This window comes from Eptatretus burgeri, chromosome 6, assembly GCF_056783735.1.
Source record: "Eptatretus burgeri isolate ZD-2024b chromosome 6, Ebu_testis_v1, whole genome shotgun sequence".
NCBI classification, from domain to species: Eukaryota; Metazoa; Chordata; class Myxini; order Myxiniformes; family Myxinidae; genus Eptatretus; species Eptatretus burgeri.
In genome coordinates, this window is record NC_140966.1 from 103,880,709 (window position 1) to 103,908,386 (window position 27,678).

The 27,678-nt window shown below is 37.1% G+C and overlaps 1 protein-coding gene across 2 annotated transcripts in view; it reads right to left on the minus strand.

Moving 5' to 3' along the window:
• Nucleotides 1-27,678, minus strand: part of LOC147025512 (uncharacterized) — a 101,035-nt gene that overhangs the window by 43,623 nt on the left and 29,734 nt on the right. For both annotated transcript variants that reach the window (XM_085887003.1, XM_085887002.1), the window contains exon 5: nucleotides 14,565-14,615. In XM_085887003.1, the coding sequence (XP_085743129.1) occupies nucleotides 14,565-14,615 (51 nt within the window). The remainder of the gene's footprint in view (nucleotides 1-14,564; nucleotides 14,616-27,678) is intronic.

Sequence of the window (27,678 nt, forward strand, 5' to 3'; positions counted from 1 at the left end):
AATAGTTGAATTATATCTTCAATGTTATAATCATTTAGGTTTTTTGGCGTTTAAATAAACCGATTATATCTTCTTTTGAAGACCAGCATTAAAACCTTGTGAGAGTAGTTGATACTCTGGTTGAAAACTCGACTTTGTGAAAATTATTAAATTATCATAATCTAAAAAGTTGGGAGTGAGGAGCATTTTTAAAAGTAAGCAGGTTTTTCCACATCCACTTGAACCAACTATGAGACATCTTAATGAATTTGGGAGATTTTTATGGTTGTTAAATTTTATCTTATTTTCCCAAATAGGTAAAAAATCATTCATTTATATATTTGGAAAACAGGTTATTTAATTTATTATTGGCTTTTTAGAAACTCTATATTTTATCCTAAGTTCAGGTTTAATTTCAAGATAATCCATTATTTTATTTATACAATATCTTGTGTTGATATTTCCCTGAAAATTACATCCATGAATAATATATAACAACAATCCTTTGAACATTTCTCTTATACGTTCAGTTTCTTCCCTTGTAAGGAAAGGTGTGTTATCACCCTCATACTTTACATTCATTTCTCTAATCAATCTTGTAAAGTAATTCATTTTTGGTGTCAATCTAAAAGAATTATTTTCCTTTTTATATTTTTTATTATCATTAATTAGAAGATAATCACAGAATATACATTGTTTATAGGCTTTTGACTCTGTGTTTAATCCCCGTCTTTCACACGCAGGACAATTCTCAAATTTGTCATATGGAGAATCAGGAAAGTCTAGCATATTTATAAAGTAAAACTTTACTTAAACTGAAATTCATCTATACTTTCAGTTGTATATTACCATCGATATCGATATACTTTTTTTCATTATCAGATTCAACGACAACATTTTTTATATTAAAGGTAATTTTAAAATGATCGTTAATTACTATTGAACGAAATGTCATTTCACCTGATATATTAACATCCTTTATTTGATCAGGATTTACATCTTTAGGGTTGTTGAAAAAAATACAAATTTCTCCTTGCATATTACAGATGGTCTTATCTTTTCTTTCTAAAGCTTCATCCATAAGGTTTTTGTTTTTTGATACTTTTTCTTGTTTCATTGCTTTTTCTAGTTTTGAATATATTACTAGAAGGAGAGGAGAAACTTTTGTTAGAGATACTTTAATTAATGTTCTACCAGGTATACTAAAAGCCCTTCCACTGAAGGAAATTGAAGAACTCATATTATTTACCATAATAGTTTTTATCCAATAGTTGTTATATTTATCTTTGTTCAATTTTACATCCTTGACATATTTCTCAGTATCTTTAACAAATGAAGAGATTGATTGAAGCTTGGCTTTTGTGTCTTGAAACATTGTATTTATTAAGTGAAAAAGTTGGAGGATAAAATGGTTTTAAGCACAGATTCACCTGTAAAATAAACGAAATTTTCATCAAGAAAATTTTAGTTTAAGCAAAGATTTATTATATAAATATGGTGAATACAACATACTGCGATGTTTGTAATCACAAATATAAACATTATAGAAAACACCTCCGAACCAACAAACACACATTTAATCTGTTTCATAAAATATCTCCTCTTGAGTTGGAAAGAAAACATTGTGATATCTGTTCAAAGGATGTTTTGAAGAGTAGTTATAATAAACATCTTCAATCACAAAAACACAAGAAAAATGAGTTTAAAGTAAAGGGAGACTATTATATTGAAAACACTGATGGGGCATTTAAAGGGCATATAAAAATAAGGATTTTTCAATTTGGAGAACCCGGTCCATCATCAATAGCTGAATCAATTGAAATAGTGAAACCCGATGTTGAAAAATTTATTAAAAAGACATTAAAAGAAATGAAAACTTTAAAGTTTTATATGGGAGTGAAAATGAATATGAAAAGACAAGGTGAAGAACAAACTCCTTATATGAGAACAGATCTTCATTTTATAACATCATTTCAAGATTTTTTGAATAGTGGGGTTTATGAAGAACTATCAAGACAAGAGGAGGATGTTGATAATACAGTGGTAGGAAGTGGATTCAATATTCATCCAAAAGATGATTCAATATTCAATATTCATCAAAGGATTCAATATTCATCCAAAAAAGTTTTATCCAAAAGAAATAAAACTAAAGAAGGCAGTTGTTAATATTAAGAACAATGATAATAAATGTTTTCTCTGGTCTGTTCTTGCTCACTTACATCCACCAAAATGTAATTCAGAAAGAGTAAAACAATATATGAAATATGAGAATACCTTGGACATTAAAGATTTTAAATTCCCAATGCCACTAACAGATATTCCTAAATTTGAGAAAAAGAATAATCTTTCTATTAATGTATATGGATTAACGGATACAAACAAAGTTCAAATATTAAAAATTTCAAACAACTATAAAAATGAAGAAACACACATTGATCTTTTATATTTTAGTGTTGGAAAGAATTCACATTACACATACATCAATAATTTATCAAGATTAATCTCTTCTCAGGTGTTCAGAACAGCAAACAAAATATATCCTTGTAAGCGATGTCTTAATTCATTTCATACAAAAGAACGATTAGAACAACATTCAAAATATTGTAGTAATCATAAATCAGCTGTAATTACAATGCCTAAACCTGGTGAAAAGATTTCTTTTGAAGATTATAATAAATCTATCATGCACCCATTTGTGATATACGCTGATTTTGAGTGTATCCTTAAAAAGATTAATACTGCTTCTCCTAATCCAAAAGAATCATATACAAATAAATATCAAAAACATATTCCTTGTGGTTTCTGTCATTATATCAAATCATCTGTTGGAGAAAAGTATAACAAACTTGAACATTATCGTGGAAAAAAAGCTTCACAAGAGTTTGTAAAACGATTAGAAAAGGATTGTATAAGACTCACTAAATTAATGAAAGAAACAAATGAACCGATGAAATTAACCAAAGAAGAAAAATTAGAATTTAGAAAGAACAATATCTGTCATATTTGTGAGGGGGAAATTAAGGAGTCTAAAGTTAGGGATCATTGTCATCTTACTGGTAAATATAGAGGTCCCGCTCATTCCTGTTGTAATCTTAATTATAAATTACCTTCTTTTATTCCAGTCTTTCTTCACAACAGCGCCAACTATGATACACATCTATTTATAAATGAACTTTCAAAAACACCAGGGAATATTTCTGCCATAACAAACACAAGTCAAAAGTATATTTCATTTACAAAAATGATATTCACAAAACCTATAACTCGTATTCGGTTTCTTGATTCTTACAAGTTTATGGGAACACCACTAGCCTTCCTCGCATCAAATCTAAGCTCCACGGACTCTTTTCCAAATCTTAATTCATTCTTTCCAAAAGAGGAAATTCTCACTAAAGAGGAAATTCAGATTAAAGAGAGAATTCAAAGTAAAGAGGAAACTCTAATTAATGAAGAAATTCTAACTGAAGATGAAATTCTAATTATAAAGAAAATTCGAACAATGAATGAAATTCTAACTAAAGAGGAAATTCTGATTAAAGATGAAATTCTGATTAAAGAAGGAATTCTTACGAGAGAGGAAATTCAAACAAGGAATGAAATTCAAAGTAAAGAGAAAATTCTTACAAGTAAGGGAATTTATCCTTATGATTATATGGATTCATTTATGAGATTTAAAGAAACACAACTTCCATCAAAAGAAAGTTTCTATAATAACCTTCATGAAGAAGAGATAAGTGATAAGGAATATAAACACGCACAAGAAATATGGAAATTATTTAAGATAAAGAACCTTGGAGAATATCATGATTTATATCTAAAAACAGATGTTTTATTGTTAGCTGATGTGTTTGAAGCTTTTAGATCACTCTGTCATAATAAAAATTGTTATGGATTAGACCCTGCCCACTATTTCACAGCTCCTGGTTTAGCTTGGAGTGCAATGTTGAAAATGACAAAACAAGATATAGATTTAATCAGTGATGTTGATATGCTTTTGATGATTGAGAAGTCCAAGAGAGGTGGAATATCACAAGTATGTTCAAAAAGATATGCTAGAGCAAATAATAAATATCTTCCAAATTATGATAGTGAAAAAGATAGTAATTATTTGATGTATTTTGATGCTAATAATTTGTATGGATGGGCAATGTCTCAATCTCTGCCTTATGGTAAATTAGAGTGGGTGGAAGAAAAGGATTATGAAAAGGCTTTGATGAATATTGTTATTTCTTCTCAAGAGGAATTGAATGACGAAGAAGAAGGTTATTATTTTGAAGTTGATTTGAGGTACCCGAGTGATCTTTATTATAAGCATAAAGATCTTCCTTTTGCATGTGAGAAAGAAACCCCAAAGAAAGAATGGTTAAGTGATTATCATAAAAGTTTTAATATTAAAGGTAAATCAACAGAAAAGTTATTAACAACATTCTATGATAAAGAGGGATATGTTTTGCATCAGAGAAGCTTAAAACAGTTTTTGAGAGAAGGATTGAGAGTAGCTAAAATTCATAGAGTTTTAAAATTTAAACAAAGTCCTTGGGTGAAAAAGTATATTCAATTCAATACAGATATGAGAGCAAATACAAAAGTAAAATTTGAAGGGGACTTTTATAAACTAATGAATAATGCTGTATTTGGAAAGACTATGGAAAATGTTAGAAACAGGCAAAACATTAGATTCGCAACATCTTGGAAAGAAGCTTCGAGATTGATAAATAAACCAAGTTTTGAGAGAGAAGAGATTTTTTCAGAGAACTTTTCTGCAATTTATATGAAAAAGGAAAGTATTGTAATGGATAAACCAATTTATATTGGAACAGCAGTTCTTGATTTATCAAAGATATTGATGTATGATTATTTGTATAATGACTTAAAGAAAGAGTATGGTGAAAATGTTTCATTGTTGTATATGGACACTGATAGTTTTATCCTAGATATAAAAACTGATGATGTTTATGAAGATATGAAGAAAAATATTGGAGTATATGATACAAGTAATTTCAGCAAGAAGAGTGAGTTATTTTCCAAAAAGAATGAAAAGGTTATTGGTAAGTTTAAGGATGAGTTGGGTGGAAAAGTAATGAGTGAGTTTATTGGATTGAGAGCAAAGGCATATGCTTATAAGTATGGTGATCAGATTGATAAGAGGTTAAAGGGAATAAAGAAATATGTAATAAAGAAATCAATAACTTTTAGAAACTATTATAATTGTTTGATGAATAAGAAAGAAGAATATAGGAAAATGAATACAATAAGAAGTTATAAACATAACATATATAGTGAAGAAGTAAATAAAAAGGCATTAGGAGCCTTTGATGATAAGAGATTTATTTTAGATAATGGAATAGATTGTGTTCCATATGGATATTGTATGATAGAGTGAATAGAATAGATTGTGTTTTAACGATGGGAAGATGGGTTAGGGTTTTTTAAGGGCTACCACCGCGTTTTTTCGCAATATATAAATGGTTAAACCAAGTATTAATCAAACTAAAGAGTGGAGAAAATCTCAGTCTTGGTATATAAATGGAAAACATAATGAATGTGAAAAATATCAAATAAGTCTTATTGAAAAAATAACTAAAACAAAGGTAAATAAAACAAATAAGCGAATCAATTTAAAAACTAGTAAGTTAGAGGATGTGAAGAAAAAAATGAATATCCTTGAATGGACTGAAAACTTTGATGGTTATCAATTGAACAATGAAAAAACAATTTACTATAATCTCAAAATGATATGTGGCTCAGGAGGTGGTCAAACAAGAGCATTAAGAGAAGTTTATCATTTCGTAATGGCACAAAAGGGGTATCTTAAAAAATATAAAGATTCAAATGTTTTGTTTTTCAATATTTTAGATGGGGATTATTGTGCAAAGAAAATTAAACTATTGAAGGAATTTGAGAATGAACAAATCTTTATAGGTTCAATGAGTGAGCTAAACAATATGCATCGGTTATTTGATAAAGAGTGTCCCGAGGCTTAGACGTTTCAGATATTTCTTTAGAATCACCTTTAACAAATCTTTATCTTGTTGTATGGGTTATTTGAATAGAGAGCCCCTAGGTTAAAAGGGGAGACAAATAAATATACCTTGGGATAAAAAGGGGGTTTATTTTTAGGGAAAAAAAAAGGGAATCGCTGAAAATCCCCCATTCATTTACATGGGGAAAAGTGAGCCAGAATCAGTATATTCACCCTACTTATATGTCTTAGCATCAAATGCTCCCAATGCTTTCTTAGTTATTTGTTCTGAATATATAAGATGTTTATAACTGCTAATATTATTCATCTTCCGATACTCTTCTTTTGTTAAAACTAAACAATCATAATAATGCTTGAAATTTATAGTGTCTGAAAACATTCTTCTTTATCCCTTTCAACTTTTTAATCACTTTTAGAACCACGATACTTGTAAGCAGAAGACTTTGCTCTTAATCCTACAAATTCACTCATTATCTGCCTTCCCAACTCATCTATAAATTTTCCAATAAGTTTTTTGTCGAAAATTGTCGATTATCTTTTTCATAGTTGCTTGTGTCATAAATGTTTGTCTTTCATCATATCTTAATGAACGTCTTCTCTCTTGATATCCGATATAAAACTGTCTTTATTCTCAATCCAGCTGATAGATATTGTCTCATGTTTCAATATAAAACATTTGGATATGCTTTAAGAGCTTTCTCCATTTTCAAACAGATTGATGAAAGGGTTAATCTACGTTAACATCTTGGTTTTTCTTTAACCTGTTGTGGAAATAGTCAAACATCAAGAATTTGTACAAGTCAAGAACTGATTTTCCGACATAAATAGGTTTCTCCATCACAATGCTTTCCTTCTCCACATGAATAGCACAAAAGTTCTCAGAGAATGTCTCTACTCATTTAAAGTTGGGTCTATTCATTAACTTAAATGCTTGTTTCCAAGATGTAGTAAGTCTTATGTTTTGTGTTTCTTACATTTTCCATTGTCTTGCCAAATACAGCATTATTTAAATAATTCCCAAGCACGTTACTCATAGGTTATAAATAAGTCACGGGAACCCTAAACATTACTTTGACGTGTTTCGACGTATGAGGAACTTTCAAGTTACGTGTTGCGAAGTGTGAACAACGTTCGTGTAGCGTGCTTACAAAACGTTACTCAGAGGTTAGAAAAAAGTTTCGGGTATGCTAAACATTACCTCGACGGGTTTTGATTTATGAGTAACTTACAAGTAAGGCCAAAAAAAAAAAATGTTGCATTGGCGTAACCCGCCCGACCCTAAAAATTCCGCCGACCCTACGTTTTTTTTTGTTTTTTTGCTATCGATTTCAAGTATCTTGTTGATTGCGATCGCGATCGCAAAAACCCGGAAGTGTTTCGGACAGAACCCGCCGACAAAAAGGGTGGTACTCGAGCCGGGGGAGATTTTGGGAGGGATTTATTAGGATTTATTAAATTTTTGGATTTATTATCCAAAAATTTTGGGATTTATTAGGAAAAAAAAAAAAAAAAAAAGATCCCGACCGACCTACCCTATTTTTTCAGTGACCCGTTACGCCAATGCAACATTTTTTTTTTTTGGCCTAACGTGTGTCGACGTGTGTCAACGATCGCATAACGTGCCTACAACTTATGGCCAGCGTAGCAGAACGTGTGATTCATACGCCGGCATACGTCGTAAAATTTCAACATACTAAAATTTGAGGACAACCCAAAAGTACAACGTTTAAAGGCAGCGTACTACGACGTATGGCAGTGTTTTTCAGCGTGCTCTTAATGTATACAAAACGTACCCATAACGTATTCGACGTGTGCCAGCGTTTTAGACAAATTTTTCATAAATCGGCATATGCAGGCTAAATCGTCAAGGTGTGACAGCAGCTTAAGACTTGATGCTAATGTGGATAAATTGTTTGGCATAAATTTTCATGAATCTAGAAATGTAATATTAGTTTTGTGAGTTGTTGGGATTGACTTTGTGAATTAAATGTACTTCTGGTCTGTGGTAGGAATGACAAATATGTCCCCAGGTGTCTTTGAAACTTCGCTTATGAAGAAATATGTCATAGTTGGCGTTGTGAAGAAAGACCAGAATGAAAGTAGGGAGTTTAAAAATGAGATTACAACTTTGATGAGCAGGTCCTCTATATTTACCAGTAAGATGACAATGGTCACTAACGTTTCATTCTTTCCTGATTACATCTTGACAAAGATAACAAATGTTGGAGTACTTAAATTATTTTTCCTCATCTTGTGTTATTTTCATTGGTTTATAATTTTTTTGCATTACTTCTGTTGGTTGAATACAATCATTTTCTCATCGTTTTACAAACTCTTGAGGGGTATCTTCACCTCTGTACATTTCAAATTTATGTTGGTCTCCAACAAATGATTTGATATAATAACAGGAACCCACAAGGAGTGTGGTTTTGATTTGGCTTGGTATAGGATTGATTTGGATTTGAGTTGGCTTGGTATAGGATTGATTTGGATTTGGAGAAGTTGTGTCTATATTTTTGAGAATGTTTTCAAAGTCGACATATATCATGAATGGATCCTTTGTGGATTTATTTATAGCATTGAAATCTACCACTGAACCTACTTTTGGCATATTGATTGCAGTTGATCTATGGTTTGAGCAATACATTGAATGATGTTCTCATCTTTCTTTTGTGTGAAAGAAATTGAGACATCGCTTACAGGGATATGTCATATTTGTTCGATTGCATGCTTAAGAAGTAGTCAATCTTGATAAATTTTTGATGTAAACATCATCTGAATTTTCTTCCAAACTATAAAACAGAAGGTCAATGTACATTTCATAATTTTTATCATTATTTGTAATTTTTAATATTGAACACCACTCCTTCCCAATTTCACGTCCAGGTGATGCATGACGTCATTGCCGGGCACCGAAGAAATGGAGTACTCAGTTTTCTCTCTGTTTTCTTTCTTGTTTGTTATCTTGCCAAAACGAAATTTTTGCAAGATATGCTAGTCAGCTTGCATGTTGTTTTTTTTTAATTTCTTTTTATTTTTTTTGTTTGTCTGTAATCACGTATCGATCACTCTGCAGAGCACAGTTATCATTGGAAATTTTTGTAACTTCGCATATCAGAGTCCTATAGAGGTCCCTTTCAGTGCATAACATTTTCAAGGTCAAGGTCAAAGGTCAAGGTCACTTTGTCTCAAATCAGGGGAGTTGACGAAACCCGTATTTTTTGAGTAATTTTGATCGGATCGTCTTCAAACTTCATGGGAATATAGTTCATGGTCTGGCGCTCAGCTGATTAATTTTTGGTGGCGATCGGCCTTGACCTTCATGGTTAGCGCTGGAGGTCGAAAGTTTTGGACCCCAAGGTCAAATTATGAAATCTTAGTTACCATATCGAGTAATACCTCATATGAAAGCGCTTGATAAGTGCTTTCCAGATCTGTCAAAAGTTTGACGCTATGACGTCATTTGATGACGTCATGACGAAAAAACTGATTTTTCATGAAAATTTTATTTCCTCAGTTCTCATCAAAATCTCTTGATATTTCCTGTACAACGGTCCTGGAGAGATACCATTAACCGTACGAAAATATAAAGGTCAAGATCACAAAAAGGTCAAGCATCAAGGTCGACGAAACCCTTATTTTTTGAGTAACTTTAATCGAATAAATAATTCACTCATGTTCACATTTTGGCAAGATACTGGTCACCCTGGGGGTGACATTGGTTTTTTATTTTCTTCTTTGTTTGTCCGGGCGATATCTCAGCCATTCTTTGAGCTAGGAAGCTGAAATTTGGGGACAAAAGTGAAGATGTGCTTTGGCAAAAACATTATTTTTTACTTTTTTATGAATCAATTAATTGATTAATTATTATCAATTTATTAATTCCTTGTATATTTTCTTTCTCACCTTGGCAATATCTCGGGCACCTTTTAAGCTTGGAAACTGATATTTGGACACGACAATGAACAAGTGATTTGGTTGTAACGGGTATTTTTGATTTATTGATTAATCAATGAATCAATTAATTATTAATTTTTGATGTATTACTTAATTTTCAAAGAGTAACAGATTTGGATGAAACAGTGGTGGTTTAGGTATGCTATTATTAGGCAACTGATTGAGAAATCAATTATTTTACGACTGTAATTTATTTCAATCACACAATTAATCACTGAATCAATCAATTATTGCACACCGCTTATTCCAAATATGTCCATATGCTGCATGGCGAGTAAGTATCATTTGTACATATTTTCCTCAGAAGTACACCACTCCCTCCAAATTCCGTCTCCACATGCTGCACAACAGCAATGTCGCGCGCTGAAGGATTTATTTCTTTCTTTATTTATTTCACATTTTCTCAAAGTTAGAGATAGCTTTTAACTTCATCGGAAAATCTAATCCTTTAACGTTTAAAGTATTTTCATGTTTTTTTTTTGTAATGCCATATTCGTTCCTCGTTTCCATTGTGGGGGTGTAAGTGAGCAAGAACAGTCCAGAAGAAGCATTTGTTGTCATTGTTTTGAACATTAACAACTGCTTTTTAAAGTTTTATTACTCTTGGCAAATCACTTCAGGAAGAAGCTTTAAGAGGATCCAATTTCAAGATGTGTATATCTAGGAAAATGATTTTCCCAATGTTAAATCCACTTCTGTGTTATCATCAACATCTATTTCGTATCTCTGAAGTTTACCATAAACATTACAATCTTCGAAACCTTGAAATGAATAAATTATATGAGGGTTTGTTCTCAAACAAGGTGTTTCTTCTTTCAACTCATTACTTTCATTGCCTCCTTTTGTCAAATATAATTTTATTCCCATATAGAATTTAATGGTATTAAATTCCCTCAGGCTCTCGTTAATTAAAGTTTCAACAGCTGAACTAACTTTCACAATTGCTTCAGCTGCAGATTTTGCTTCTGGCTTTTTAAGGATAAAAAATACTTATTTTTATGTCATCTTTAAATGCTCCATTCATTTTTAAAATAACAAACCTGGCTGTATCTTCTGAGTTTTTTTTTTTGTGTTCACGTGATTGAAAATGTCTCTTATAATTACGTTTTAACAAGTCCTTTGAGCGTACATCACAATGTTGTTTTTGTTTCTCCAGTTGAATTAGTTGAAATGTATTGAGTGTGTGTTTGCATGATTGTTTGTTGTAATATTTGTAGTTCTTATTGCAAACATTGCAATGAGTTATATTCACCATATTTATGTAACAAAAAAAGATGAATTTCTAGAACCTATTTATATGTACACATTTGTGTTTAAAATAAAATTTTCTGAGTCAAATCTCTTACTGATTTATAGATACTATTGTCTTTGAAATAAAACCTTGGTGAAATATTTTGTCTGATCACTCAGAAGATTTTCTTTTCAACAGAAAAGTATCAATAAATCAGCAAGAGATTATTTTTCTCTGACCTATATATCTATCACATTTTTGTGATTAAAATAAAATTTTCTTGGTGAAATCTCTTACTGATTTACATGTTATATTTTTGTATTTAAAATAAAATCTTGGTGAAATCTCTCGCTGATTTAAATGTTATATTTTTGTGTTTAAAATAAAATTTCGTTCGTATTTCAAAATGAATTCAAAAAGGCTACCAATAAATATTTGTGGGGTTTGTAGTTTATTAAAATGCCTTATTTTCTTAAAACTTTCATCTCCATCGAGAATGTTGAAAAATAATATGTTGGAGTTGTGTTCTTGGGCTAAATATCTTTGTTGAGTTGAGGCAAAATGATAAACCTCCCTCAGCATTCTGCTCGGAGCTCCTCCTGAACCACATATCATTTTAAAATAGTAGCAAGTTATTTTTCCATTGTTTTCTTGACATCATTAAATCTTTTTAAACCTCTCAGTCTGTGTGCTTTATTTATGGTTGTTTTGGTTATTCCTTCGATTATACTTTTTTCATACTGTCCACATTAATTTTTTCGACCCTTTAAATCCCAAGGTTGTGATTTTATCCACTCCTTGGTTTGGTTTTTGCTTGGCTCTGTACTTTTCCAGAGTTTTGAGGTAATTTATATAGAAGTAATTTTGCCTAAAATGATTTTTTTAATGGATGAGATATCTGAAATACATTGTTTTAAATATAAAGTTTCATAGCACAAGGTTGTATTATTCAGAGGTTGGGATATAAATGGAGGGAATCTAGGTTTACATGTAGGTATAAATGGGTAAGAGAAAGAGGGTGGAGGGGGGGTGGTCAGGGGTGAGGGTTGAGGGGGGTTTAAAAGTTTTTTTTGATGCAGTCAAGGCTCATGGAAGAGATTGGTGTCAGAAACAATTTAATGCAGAGGAGCTGGTGCAGGATGAGTGGAAAAGGTTGGCAAAGAGAAGGAGAAGTTGGAGCCAGAGGAGATGTTTGTGAGAAAAAAAATTCACTCCTTTTTATTGACAGGTTGAAATAGTTTTTCCCTGAGTTAACATGAAAGTCAATGGGAGAAATGGGATAGTCCCAGAACCAACAAAATTCCCCTACTCCCATCATCGCCCAGCAGCCGATACCACCCAAGCACACTTGGACACCATGGACAAAATGGGTGATTAATGCTTTGTCCCACTGTCGGAGACTGACCAGGTGTCTTGTATGTTATGGGATCGCTCTGTTTCAATCTTTCCTTGGTCTCATTTGTGTCCATGTACGTGCCATGTCTCACCGTCGTGTCTGTGAGATGTCGATGCCGCACCCAGTGGAGGGGAGTGTGGTGCTAGGGGGGAGTGGGGTGTGTGGTGAGGAGATGGTGGAGGGGGTGGGGGTGATGGCTGCTGTGGGATTGTGGAGGGGGAGGGGGTGGTGTGGTGGTGGGTATTGTTAGGGTGATGGTTGATGGTGGATTGTGGGGAATATGGTGAAAGGGTGATGTCTGATTGTGGTGGTAATGTTTGAGAGAGGTGGGGGATGGTGGAGAGGGTGGAGAGGTGGGGAGGGGGGGACCCTGAAAGTTTGTGCGTCCTCGGTCAAATCCTCTTGGAGGAGTAGGTGATACATACATACATAAATACATGCATACATACATACATACATACATACATACATACATATACAGTCTTTCACTCCACTATAAATAGATGGTGGTTCATTTGACTTCTAGAAATTCGTGTTGATAATTGATGATTATTTTCAGGTGCTCTTGTGGAAATTGCCAAGCAATGGCAACAGGTGTTTGATTCACTGCTCAAATCGTCCATGTATATACGACTGGTAGTTGGGTGGCAATGGTGTTACAGTTGCGAGCAATAGGCTTTTTCTTCCACTTAATGATGGGGATGGCATCCTCCCTCAATCGTGGCAGATAACCACAAGATGCAGCCATCTCTGTTGTTTCATACCAATGCTCTGTAAAATGTTCCAACCACAAAAGCGAACATTTTGTTGGCCCAATCCACACCCAGGTATTTTGTATAAATCTCGTCAAATTTCTGGCAAACTTAGGGTCTTCCGGCCATTGGTGTAGCATGAAACCACTGCAGTTTGTTTTACTATCCAAGCTCCGAGGACGCATCGACTCGGCATATTTGTGGAACATTGAAAATTATTCGCCATTTGAGTTAAATCATATCGCGATGTAACCCGGAGATGGTACGGATATGACGGTCGACTTAATGATGCGATGTCATGGATAATCTGAAGAAGAAGAAGAAGAAGAAGAAGAAAAAGAAGAAGAAGAAGAAGAAGAAGAAGAAGAAGAAGAAGAAGAAGAAGAAGAAAAAGAAGAAGAAGAAGAAGAAGAAGATGATTGACTTTGAATCACAAATTTACCGACTTCATAATTTGTAAATCGGAAGACATCATAAATATATATTTTGTAGGGTATCAGGTGCGAGATTAGCATCGAGGTGGTCTGAGCATTTTGGTCCCCCTTTAAGGCAGAATTTGACACGGAACACTCCAAGCCGTGGTCGATGCACTGTCTTTCAATGAGCATATCAAAGCATGCTTGCCATCACAAATAGAATTACCGAAAATTTGCCCCCCAGGGACTACTAAACGTACAGAAACTATTTGTGTGAGTACAGCGGCAGATGGATAGAAATTCCAGAATTTAAATCGTCCCATATTTACAATTAGTAGCTGGATGGTGAGTGCGTAAAGCTTGTTGCATTTCCCTAACTGGTGTGGGATCGATTCCCATGGCTGCTGAGTGAATATTCCTGCATTATACGACAAAGCAATGACCAGTCCAGGATCAATTCTAGCCTTGAAGTATTCATGACTTGCAAGCCGCTGACGCTCTATCACGAGTAGGGGCACTCGAAGTTGTTATACGGAATATAAAATGAGTAAGTGTGAACATTAATAAGGATAAAAACTAGAAAGCATCTGAAAATGAAAAGCTAGTCCGCTTTGTATTCAGACTTCTTTTTCTTCTTCCATATGCTAAACGGTACCTTTGACCTTTTGACTAAATTCGTAATTTGTTCTCCATATTCTCATAATAAAGCTTTGTTGAAAACTTGATGACAAAAGCTCAAATAGTAAAAAAAAGGTGCGGTCTGAACAGACAGACACACACACAATTGCAAAACCCCATCTCTAGCTGTGTGGGGGATGGGCTAATAAAAGGAAAGCAACTTTATTATTACCTGCAGTGTCCACAGCATCCCAATCAGGTTGTTCAATCTTCACAAAGGAAACTGAAAAAAACGCAGCAAATTATTATAAAGTTAAAATGTAAGGAAATATTCCATGTGTAAACAAAAAGCAAATATGTCTTTGTGTGGAAAATACCCAGATATCACACCAACTTTGGGCAATAGATTGGAAAAGGTTGGAACCGTCGCTAGTAGATTTCCAAAGTCGATCAAATGTTGGCAATAGCTGGCCAGGCGAAGTTAGCTTGAATTTTTATTGCACAACTGATTCTTGCAATTGACCTCATATCTAACATAGAATAATGTAGAAAAGAAAATCAGAAGTTTCATATAACTTAATTATTGATCATCTATACTACTGTACAAGAGAGATGTTTGTCTGTTTGTGTCGCCATTTTTCTGAGATGGCAAAATGGATCATTGTCATACTTTGAGGTCAGGGAAGTGGTTTAGGCAAAATCTATTTTTGAAAAAGAAGATTGGATTGCTCTACAGTGACTAAACCTTTTTGTAGCTTTGTTGAAGGTAATATTAAAGAGCAGGTTGCGGGTCACCAAACATGTTCTGAAAACTTATTAATATGATTATATGTGCATTAAATAGTTCGATGAAAACTATTGTGGTTGCCTAACTATTGGGAAAATTGATGAAATTTAACTCCGAAATTATTTCTCGAGGCTGTTGAAAAAAAAACAGCCGCGTGCCATTTATGGATGTTGACGTCACGGTCTCCAAAACAAAGTGGACACTCACTCGCTCATTGAAGAAGTGTCCAGTTCAGCGGGCCGTTCTTTCGCTTTTTTGAGGTTGCAACTGTCTATATTATCTTTTTTTATTTTGAATTATTGTACAACAAAGTTATTTGGATATTTGTACATCATGCCTCGTACATGTGTCGTCATGTTTTGCGAAAATGGCTGGAAAACGGGTAATCGCTCCCACCGATTCCCGAAGGAATCAAACATTCGCCGGCAGTGGATAAGATTTGTACAAACAAAATGGGAAAATTTTCCCCCAAAGAAAACGGGTGAAGAGGACCCTTTGGATAGACTAGTCATTTGTGGTGACCATTTCACAGCCGAGGATTACAAAGGCATAAACACATCTGATCACCACTCTGTGAATACGAGTTGTTGGTTGACAAGTTCTCCAGATACTGCTCTGTCACAGAATCAATTGTTGAGTTTAAGTGAGAAAAACCTTGAAATGTATTCTTAAAGAGTACATGGAAAAACACAAATAAATTTTCTGAAAAACACAAGCATGAAAAAATTTCTCAACAAATCAACTTATTGTTGATTAAATTACTTTTTTAAGAGCATCAGCAAATTGGGCTATTTCATTTCAATTGTAAAAAAATTGATCAATTTTCCACTTTTTTTTCTAATTTTGGTAGAATATTTCCCAATGAGGCTAAACATGTTTTGGTATTTATGTGCCACAACAGTCTCTTGAAAGTTGGGGTTTGTTCTAACTGTTCACTTTCGCTGGGGTCAAGCTCAGCTGTCAGAAAGACTTCAACGCCAAGGCTACGGTGTATAATATATTTGGGTCCATTATTGATTCATTCTATTTCTGACTCTTGAGTGAGGAGAGGGTTAAAAATTATGATATCAAGTCACAAACAAATCAAACTTTACATTATTTTATGCATCGAACAAGAAAATGAAAATCTACAAACCAATCTGTCTGGTGGAGTCTGTCAGTGTGAACTGCTGGGCAGTCAGTCCTGCCACTTGTACACGAAATAGGCCGTTTCCTGGCACTTGCAAGTGGCTCAAATTTATATGGCTCAGGGCCAGAAACCCCATAGTATAAATTCCCATCATCCTCCGACTCGTCCTCGGCAATATCGGAATGAAAACACTCAATTTCATCGCCGCTGAAATCACTCTCGGATTCGCATCTCGCCATTGTTCACACGCTGTTTCCGAATGTTCACGAAGTTTTCGGAGAACGTGACATCATAGCATCTTCGGTAAATTCCGGTCTGTTTTTCGATCACTGACAAAAGGTTTGACTTAAAAGTTAATTTTAGTCTATTTTGAATTTCAAATGTAAGAAAATAATTGCCCAACGATAATTATTAATGTGCTTACAACCTTCGAATCACACGGTCATCAGTGACCCAAAACCTGCTCTTTAAATGATCATTGACCCCATTGCTTATAGGTGTAGTGAAGTGTCTTAGGTCCCCACAAAAAAAGTAAATTTCATTTCTTCAAAATGCCAAAAGGATTAGTACAGCATCTTGCAATGCCAGGTCTCCCTGCAAGTCAATTTGAATATTTATTTCTTGTGAAATCGAAGATTCACAAGAATATTGGTTGGTCTGGTGTATTATTCTGTCTGTCTGTCTGCATGTCATTCGCCTCCAGGTCACGTTTCTACTCTGACCTTCACGAAAGTTCACCACCTGGAGGAGCTAGACATGGGTGGGCACTGTGTACTGCAACGCTACCTGGCCATTCCTAAATGATTGGCGGCATAGTACACAGCACACGGATTGGTGGAGCTTACAAGTCTCTACGCACTATACTACCCGTAATATCATTTAAAAACTGAACGACAATGTCAAAAGGTGATGAATCTGGAGTAGTTTACCATTCGTCATGCTTACACATTTTTAAAGAAGGTGGCACTTCCAACCAAAAGTAAAAACAAGATCGACTCTGCTAATTTGAGCAAAAAAGCGACAGCAGACCCGGCCTTAGGTAACGTTTCGCCAGCTTCACAGCTGGAGATAGAAACGATAGGCACGTGTGAGGCACGTGTGAGCTTATCAGGCACGATAGACCTGTTTCATCGCCGGATCGGTTTCATTGCTTATTGGCGAATCATCAGCGATAGCGCAGACAGCAATGCATACCAGTGAGGTTCCCAAGCATGTATCATGTGCAAACGTTTGCAAGTGGTACATGTTTGAGAGCTGATTGGCTATTCCCTCCATTCACTGGTGAGAGATGTAGGTGGGTCTTCCTTTAAATATATATATATATATATATATATATATATATATATATATATATATATATATGTAAATAAAAATAAATATATATATATATAAAAATAAATATATATATGAAAAAAATATATATATTGTTGCGGTTGTTGGAACCGCATCCCTCCAAAGTAATAGCAACCATCATACAGCGGTCTCTAGACAGTTATTCCATTAATATACGTTCAGATAGTTCCTTCGCTTTTGTTTCGCGGGACAACGGGACAGTGCGTTGTGTGGATCTCATAGTTAGGTCTGATTATATCTCTATCTTCATTCCTACTCTTTTCCTCTTCTTCCTGAAATAAATCAAATTAGACACTGCACTCAAACAGCTGCCTGTAAAAAAAAAAAAAGTAAAAACACAGCAGCCACACCTTCAACGTATGCGTCCTCGCAGAGGCCAATACGTGCAGGATGTGCTGCGGCCAGGAGAGGGGAATAGGAAAGCCGCAACAACACCACATGAGCATTGACAGCACAGCTGGGAGGATACAGCGATACCTTCGAAGGAACCTTTGCCGCAAGCTCGAGATGATCGTCTGACGTTTCCAATGATCTGGGATGAGATTGCGGGTTGCATTGAAAAGGCATTCGAACGAATATCTCTCAAAGAGGCTGCACGGATGTTGTTTTTCACAACACAGAAGCAAATTACCCAATATCGGCGAGAGCGTGGCTGGCAGCTTGGTGACAATAACTACATCGTCAGAGGCTGATAATAGAAAAACAACAAGAACGCCACATTGTACAGGACACAAGTGTGCAAGATACGGGTGGCGCGTTCCTTTCAATCCATTTTTGGGTTTAATTACATCGGCATCCTCTTTTCCCTCCATTTCTCCATCTGATACTTATATCTATCTTCTTTTTCATTCCAAACCTCCATCTAATTATTAGATCCAATCATTCCCCTCAATTCCTGACAGAGATCAGGGTTGGCCCCACACACACGACAGCAGAATCGGGCGAACGTGAGCGCTGACCATGTGGGCCATGGTGGATCCGCACGTACTCTACGGAACGTGCTCGAAGGCAGGGGGACCCGTGCTTAGCTCGTGATACCTTATTATCGTACAGAGCAGGGCACGGATGGCACATATCTTGTTCTGGTCTGTGCATGGGTTTACCCTAACACCTTACCGTTGGTCCTTGCTGGCGGCCCCGGATTTTCCCCACGGATGGCGGACATCTCCTCGCCTTTCCGTCCGGCGAAGCCGCGATCAGACAGAGGTGTGCTGTGCAGTTCGGACCGCTCGGGCCGCGTGGCGCATCGCGGAGCAGGCAATGATCAGCGCTAATCAGAGGTGCCCAGGCGGGCATGCGGGGCCGACACGACCCTCGGCCAGTCTCCGGGGCACGGTCCGGGAAATCGGTACAAGGCAATTCATGTCGTGGAGTTCGGTGTGAGGCAATTCATATCATGAGGCTCGGAACGAGATGATTCCGCAGCTTGGAATTATTTTGCCAGAAGTGGAGTGGAGCCGCTTCCGGCCATCACGGCCGGGCTACGCAGTGGTCCGGGCCCAATCAGAGCAACCAAATCGGGTGACGAAATATCGCTTCGGGGTAATGCCCCACCCTGCACCCCAGGGTCTATAAAGGACGGGTGGCGAGGCTGTCCGTAGTTCCAGTTCCGGTTTTGGTGTCTTGCCCATCGCTGTTGTCAGCTCGTCCCGTTCTCTACCCAGCCTGGGATCGATCTCTCTGCCCATCTGCTATATATATATATATATATATATGTATATATATATATATATATATATATATATATATATGTATATATATATATATATATATATATGTATATATATATATATATATATATATATATATATATATATGTTTAAAGGAAGACCCACCTACATCTCTCACAAGTGAATGGAGAGAATAGCCAATCAGCTCTCAATCAGTTCTTCACCCACCCGTCACCGCCTGTGAATCCATCTCCACTTCTCCACCCGCACGTCACTAACTCCACCCACCCACCTGGTCCTGTCTACCACTTCGCCCACTCGCTCTCGACTCCGCCTTCTCCACCCATTCGGTTCCCGACTCTGTCTTCTCCACCCAAGTCGCTCCCTTCACGCCCGTCGGTCACGTTAGTCTGGGAGCCAACTGCCATTTTTTCCCTTAACCTTGCATTGTTGTATTAAGTTTATTTTACTGTTGATTTTGGTAGCCAAGGGTCTCTATTTTCAGAAACTGCTTGATGACCTGTTGTCACCCTTGAGCAATTTGAGAAATTCAAGATGGCATCCAAGATGGCCGCCATTACCTATAAATGACCATAACTCCCTAACTATTTACCCGAGGAAGGTGATTTTTGTCTCTATACCTAGGTTTTAGGGGTCAAGCTATCCATTAGAACTAAGTATTATGTTAATATCATATTGTAATAGACGGGCACCAATACTTCACTATTGTCTTTTCAGGTGCTGCCCGAATGACGAGTAAAAAAATGAATGAAGAACAGTGCTTTTTCGTGTCCAAATTTGGAGACACTGGCCCTGTCGTTGTCGTTGAACCGTTGAAAGACACTGGCCCTGTCGGAATTCAAAACTTTATCAAGCATAGCAAAATCTACGGGGACAGGTATCATGAACTTCTTGAAGAAAAAGTTAGTGAAAATCCTGAATGCACAGTTAAATGTCACAGAAACTGTGCTTCAACATACACTTCAAGCGTCCAGGTTTAAAGGCACAAAAGGAAGAATCCAGAAAGTGCTTCGTCTTACATTCCACCAAAGACCAGGAGACGTTCATCACTACCAGGATTTATCTTCAAAGAACATTGTTTTTGTTTTGTGGTGAAACTTGTGTGTTTGAAAAAGATCCGAAAAACCCAAAACGTTGGCGACCAGCATATTAATGTCGGGAAATAGGCGGCGCAGGTGGCAAGAAGTCACTCAAGCAAACTATTCTTGAATCCTGCAAACGGCGTCAAGATGAGTTATCAGACGTTGTGTGGCAAAGGGTAGATAGCGCTTTAAGTGACCTTCACGCAGCTGATGCAAGGTATCATGTGGATTGCCAAAATATCTTCTTGTCAGAAAAAAAAGTGGCTTCAGCTGCAACCAAGTCTGATAGCCAAGTTAACATTAATCGTGCCTTTGAATCACTTGTTGTAATGATGAATGACTCGTCCGGCTTCCCGAATTCAGTTGAGTTGCATGAAGCATACAAAGAATTTGGGGGTGATAGGCTGACACGTCGTTTAATTGTCCCAAACCTATGCAAATGCTTCGGAGATGAGTTGGTGGTTTTAAATTCTTCAGGGTTAGCAGACATTGTTAGCTTGCGATCTATAGCTGCAAAATGTATGCGATTGGTTCAAGACGAGGACGATGACATTGATGTAACAATCAACAAACTGTGCAAAGTCATCAGGCATAAGGTCAAACTAATAACATTAGATAAAGATTGTTATGATACTAGGGTTAACCGACAGGAATGTAGAGAGACTGTGAGTGACACTTTGATGAATTTTTTTAGGGAAGCTGTCTCCTAACCTCGATAGGGCACCACCTGCACTTCTCATTGGATCATTGGTAACTGGGGTGATGAAAAACCAGCCCACTAGTTTGCAAATTACTCTTGACATCAAGATGAGGAGATCAAAAAAACTTATCAATGTGTTACAAGAGTATGGTGTTACATGTACCTACGATGAAGTGCGGCGTTTTAAATATTCAGCTGCCAAAGCCACAACCATGGAACCTTCACTACCAGGCCTATCAACTTCAAGTTCAAGCTTGGTTCAGGTTATTGTAGACAATTTTGATACTGACATATCGTCTCCAAACGGAAAGTCATCCACCCATTCCCTTGTCATGCTGCTCACACAACCAGATAGTAACAGTAGTGAAAGTCCAAGAAGACACCATTAGGCGTGTGAAAAAGGAAGACATGGTTGAGCCACTCGAGTATGACGTCGAGATAGAGAGATATAATGGTCCCAAGAAGCCTCCGATGCCACAGAACACCCCCAAACGATCAGTTCAGCCCCTGCGTATGCTGACACAACAAGTAATTTCAAAGGGAAGAGCCAGTGAGATGGACTTCACGTTCCTTCAAGACATGAACAACACACTAGATTGTCCTGAGTACAATGGGTACAACACTGGGGCTGCACGTCGACAGGGTCATTCAGCACAACCAAAGACGAAGGCTGTTTACCTTCCCTTAATAGACATGACCCCGTCACACCCAGATACCATGATGACATCAATGGCTGTTGCACAGGTCAACACACGCAATATCGGGGAACAGTTCGCAGTTTTTAAAGAACATTTGTTATAATATAACACCTGTGGTCATTTACCTTTTCATATTTTCCCCAAGATTGAATAGTATAGAAGATATACCAGTGCTTGTAAACTGGCAGCCATCTTGGATTTCTAGATGACATCATCAGTGTATGAACTTTGATCTGATACAGATAGATGTGTCTCCAAAATACCCAGTGATAGAAACCTTCACGACTAATTTGGAGTAAGTAGTTAAGGAGATATGCCAGTTTTAGTGTTACGGCGGCCATCTTGGCAGCCATCTTGGAAATGACCATTATATAATTCGATATTAACATAATACTTAGTTATATTGGATAGCTTGACCCCTAAAACCTAGGTATAGAGACAAAAATCACCTTCCTAGGGTGAATAGTTAGGGAGTTATGGTCATTTATAGGTAATGGTGGCCATCTTGGATGCCATCTTGAATTTCTCAAATTTCCCAAGGGTGACAACAGATCATCAAGCAGTTTCTGAAAATAGAGACCCTTGGCTACCAAAATCAAAAGTAAAAAAAAACTTAATACAACAGTGCAGGGTTAACCCTCTTTGCTCCCGGACTACGTCTCATTCTCTGGACCGAAGTGAGCTGTACGAAGTGCCACGAAGCAAGAGATGGTGCACCAGCTGTCGGGGAGGTATCGCCCAGCAGAGCATCCCCCAAAAACATATTGGTGGCGCGATCGGGCAATCGTGCAAGGTATTGAGAGACCATTAGCCTCATCTCCTCTCCTTGTTCTCTTCATCAACTCCTCTTCATCGGGTTGTGTGTGTGTGTGTGCGTTTGTGTGCTACGTGGAAAACATAAAACGGTGTCCATGACAACAATTTTACCCCCATTATGATCAAAAGGGATATTTTAGTGATTTTATTATTGCCAAACCTCAGGAATTTTTCAAGATATTAGATTGAAGACCCCAATTCTCTGTATGTGAACATATATAATGCCCCCATGGTTGGCAGTATTACAGATCATCTCATGCAAATAAAGTTTAAACAACACCATGGTGGTGTTGAAATCTGAGTGAGAATAATTCAAAATTTTCAAAATGTTTCATTTCACTCATTTTCAACACCGATTAAAACCAAAGCAAACAACCAGGTTGTGTTCAGTTACCAAGCAGCTCGCTAGCGCTTGCCAAGCCAGCCGTTTCTTATCAACAGTTTTGAATGGACTGCTTAAGGCACTTGGTGAGTGTTCTACAAGAAACTTGGTAATTGAATACACCCCTGAGCCTCACAGCGAAGCGGAAGCGATTCGTTTCTAACACCAAATATCAGGAGAAAGGTTGGCTGATGATGGGTGGCAGGATTGCCGAGAGCAGTGGTCCTTAACCTTTTTACCACCACGCCCCCTCTAGTTGTTGGTCCTTGCCTCCACCTCCCCCCCACCATCTTCAAGAAAATGATTCAAAATCACTCCTGAATTAAAAGGAAAAACTGAAAAAATGTGTTTTTAGTCTTTTTATTGAACAAATAATTCTGCATAAGCAACACTCAACCACACAGCATATTTCATGAGATACTTGACATTGCTTCTTCGCTACGAGATCTTGAATGCGTGGTCGAATGCCAGAAAGAGCACAACGCAAGTCCCCTTCAACGTTCAGCTTGTTTCTGTACTTGGTCTTGACAGCAACGAGCATGGAAAATGCAGCTTCACAAAGATACGTTGATCCAAACATTATCAGAATCCGAAGAGCTTAATGTGAGATCAAAGGGTAAACAGGAAGGTACGTGACCCAGAACGTCTCGAGATCCAGTTTTTTTGAAGTCTTCTTTGGCCGAGGAGTTGAACTTTAACTCAAGAAACTCCTCTTGCACTTCGGCTGAAATATCAGCTCCTTCACATTGAAATGGGTTCCGAATGAATTTCCAGGATTCGCGCTTCTCATCCATATCCGGAAAGTATCTGATGAATTCTGCTTTCAATTCAGTCAGATGAGTAATTATTTGTTTCTTTAACTCAGATTCAAGGTAACTGTGAATGAGAGCAGAATCCAAGTTAGCAAAACTGGCTGTATTTCCATCCTGAATTCGACATTTCCAGAGGTCGAGTTTGGCCATGAAGGTTCGAATGACGTCATAGTGCATGATTATGTTGACGTTTTTCCCTTGGAGTTTGTGGTTGATGGCATTCAGTGCTTCAAAGATGTCCACCAGGTAAGCTTGAGATAACAAAAAATCCTTCAGACTGGAACTTGTCATGGAGATCTGCTTTCTGCTGCGAATCTAGAAATGTTGCTACTTCTTGTCGTAGTTCATAAAGCCGTCCAAGCATGTTTCCCTTCGAAAGCTATTGTACGTTTGTGTGGAAAAGCAAGGCTTGATGTTTAGAATCCATATCCACGCACGGCTGTTTGAAGAGATGACTGTTTTAGGCTCCAGCTTTGATGAAGTTGACTACCTTGATAGCCAGGGTGATGACATCCCTCATTTCAGCAGGTATAAGTTCTGGATGTGAAGGATTCACGATGAAGGATGCAGTGCATACCTCGAGCAGATAGACTTTTTTCTTTCACTCTTGTTATGAAACCAGATTGCAAACCAAGCATGGCCGGAGCTCCATCAGTGCACACCCCTACCAGTGAGTCCCACGAAAGTTGATTTTCCTGGAAGAAGTTTAATACTACTTGAAAAATATCTGTTGCTGTTGTATAACTTTCCATGGGATGACAGAAGAGAATTTCCCCTTTTACACTTTTGCCTGACATGGAATGAGCATACATCAGTGGCTGATAACACTGAGCAACATCAGTCATTTTCAGCCAACTGGATGGCAAATACAGGAGAAGCTCTTACTTGGCCGAGAACTTGATCTTTGATGTCTTGAAACATTTCATCGATCCTTCCCTTGACGGTATCGTTTGATAGAGAGATTTGGGAAAGCTTGTTTGCACTATCCTTCCCCAGAATGAGCTCTGCTGCACGCAGTACACTTGGTTTATGAGAGTCTCTCCGATGTTATGGCTCTTTTTGCTCTTTGCAATCAACATGGCGATCTCATAGGAAGCCTCAACAACCTTTGAAGTCTGTTGCCGAAATGCTCCACTGCTGTCCATCTTAGCTTGCTTCAAGGACTGCCTTTTTGTTTCAAAGAATGCCTTGGGTTTGGCAGCTGGAGCAGGATGCATTGTCTTCAAATGGCGTTCCAAGCGTGTGGGCAGCATGCCAACATTGCTCAATCTTGTAGCATATTATGCACTGGGGTACCTCTGTGTCACCCTTATGGAGGGACACAAATCCAAATCCAATATATTCGTCAAGTACTTCTGCTTTTTTGCACTCATTGCCAATGATTTAGTTTGAAATGGGTACTGCAAATCTATGAAAAAAATGTTTAATATTAAAATTAAAATAAACTATAAATTTTAATCTTCTTCTTCTTTCGGCTGCTCCCGTTAGGGGTCGCCACAGCAGATCATCCGTATGATCCGCATAGTGATTTGGCACATGTTTTACACCGGATGCCCTTCCTGACGCAACCCTGGTCGCCTCTTATGACACAGGGATATGGTACACCTATTTTAACCGGGGTATACACCGGCCCAGTACACTGGTACTCATTTCGCCGACCCCGGAAGGATGACAGGCTGAGTAAACCCCCTGGTGTATTAATTCAGTGGCCCAATGGGGCTTGAACGCAGGACCTCCTGGATCCCAAGCCGCTGCCCTAACCACTGTGCCAACACCAGGCTCAAAATATAAATTTTAATATATAATTTAAATAAATGTTAAATTTTAAAATTAATTTTAATACAGAAAATGGGAGGCCCAATAGTGAATAGAAAACGAAAATTATTCAAGACGATACTTTTGTTTTTTTTAATGTTCATCGCATTATTATGCAAACACTTGTTTGGAGAATTCCAAAAATAATTAGAGAAATTCCTCCTTTTTTTCTCCAGGCTCACGCCCCCTCTGGAAATTACTCAAGCCCCCCAGGTTAAGAACAAATGGCATTGAGGTACACACACACTCACCTCTAAGCTGTTGAGCTGAGACTTGAATCTCGGCCGAGCTACAAACTGTCATCTCGGTGTTTCAAATGCAGGGCGAGGCATCATTGTGTGTGCTCTATCCATTTTAAACAGAGTCAAACAAGGAAGCAGCACATACGATTTTAAAAGTGTCGATGCAAATTTCTCCAAGATTAGCTTAATGGGTTTGAGGGTGATAAAATAATAAAATGTTGCCAATTACGCTTCATTGAAAAGTCAATTAAGCTTCATGTATTGTTGTACTCATTATGGAAAATGTATTTGCTTTGTGTATATTTGAAAATGTATAAAAAAAATGCTTCATTAATGGAAAATGTACTCAAACATGACATGATTATTACAATTCTTTGCTTGAACATATATCAATTTTAGTAATATATTTGCATTTCTAAATATTTCTAAATGACCTTATATCTCTTTTTCTGTATTGAAAGACGATCAATCTGCCAAGTAAAGGTGCCCCAAACAGATTGACTTTTCAACTAATCTTTAATCATTATTCAGTATAATAGAATTACTTATAATTGTTTGAATTTATTCTGCTTATTAAGGGATTCCCATTTATAAATAATTATATATGGTGTCTGAAAGTCTGGTTGGAGATATTATTTTAGCTCAAATGGAATGTTGGTTTTAGGAGATATCCAGATGTGCTTTTACACTTTTGTCAGCTTCAGATTATATAATATTCCCTTGCCTTTTCAATGCGGGCTGATCTTCTGACCTCCATACCACGGAACCATGTGTAATCCATCCAAGTACGCAAAGGTCTGCAGTCTTGATATCATTCTGTGCCAAGGGTGAACTTTCACCTTTGATTCCTGAACATTATATTCCTTAGCCCTTCAAAATTAAACTGACTGCTGCACAAAAGCTGTAAGTGATCTTCACCTTGAATCCTCAACCTGTCAGCTGGTGGCGCCAGTATGTGCGGAAGAAAAACAGACTTCGTCTCACGAAATACAATATAAGAATTCAATATTTCCAAGTATTTTAGAATCAGAGGAAGACTGTGTTGCTTATTGAAGTGCCTCTAAATTCTCCATATCGATATGTTTGTTTGTTTGTTTTTAATAAATGACTCAAAAATGTACAGGAAGAATTGAGAATTTCTTCCACAAAAGTCTTTGGTATAACTCGGCTGGGTTTCACACCAACCTACCAGACTCAGAGACAGAGACAGAGCAGACGCTCTGACCATTACTCTACGGAAGCCATGGAACATTATTTTACTGCTTTTTATTTTTATTTTTTTTTGGAAAGGAACATTTTCACTGAGCAACTGGCCTGCACCAAGGGTTGTCCCATCCAGCGAGTACAGTGCAATGGCTGCTGAAATCAGTCAAAAGGAAGAAGATTATGTTAAGGTGATCTGTCTACCAAAGAACATTAGCTGGGAAGATGTTACCCTCATCAAGTAACAGAAGCTTATTAATCAACAAGATAAGTATCTTCACTGGTATAGAAAGTAGCCAGGGAGGGATATCAGTGAAGATGAGCACAGAATATCCCTAAGCATGGTGAAATGGGGTTAACAGTGTGGCCTGGAGGTATGCATACTCACCTCTATGCTGTCTAGCCTAGGGTTTTTTTTGCATCCCTTGTCGAGGCTCGTATGAGAGCTAACACACAACACACAGCAAGGGGGGCATGAGGCAAGAGGGGCGGGAGAGGGACGGACAAAACACTGTGAACAGAGACATTAGGAGATCTGTGGAAGGGAGATCGATGGTGAGGGGAACATGGGGTGTACTAGATGGACATTACAGGGACTTTCAGGAAGGAAAGCAGGGAATTTGAAGGAGGTGGGTT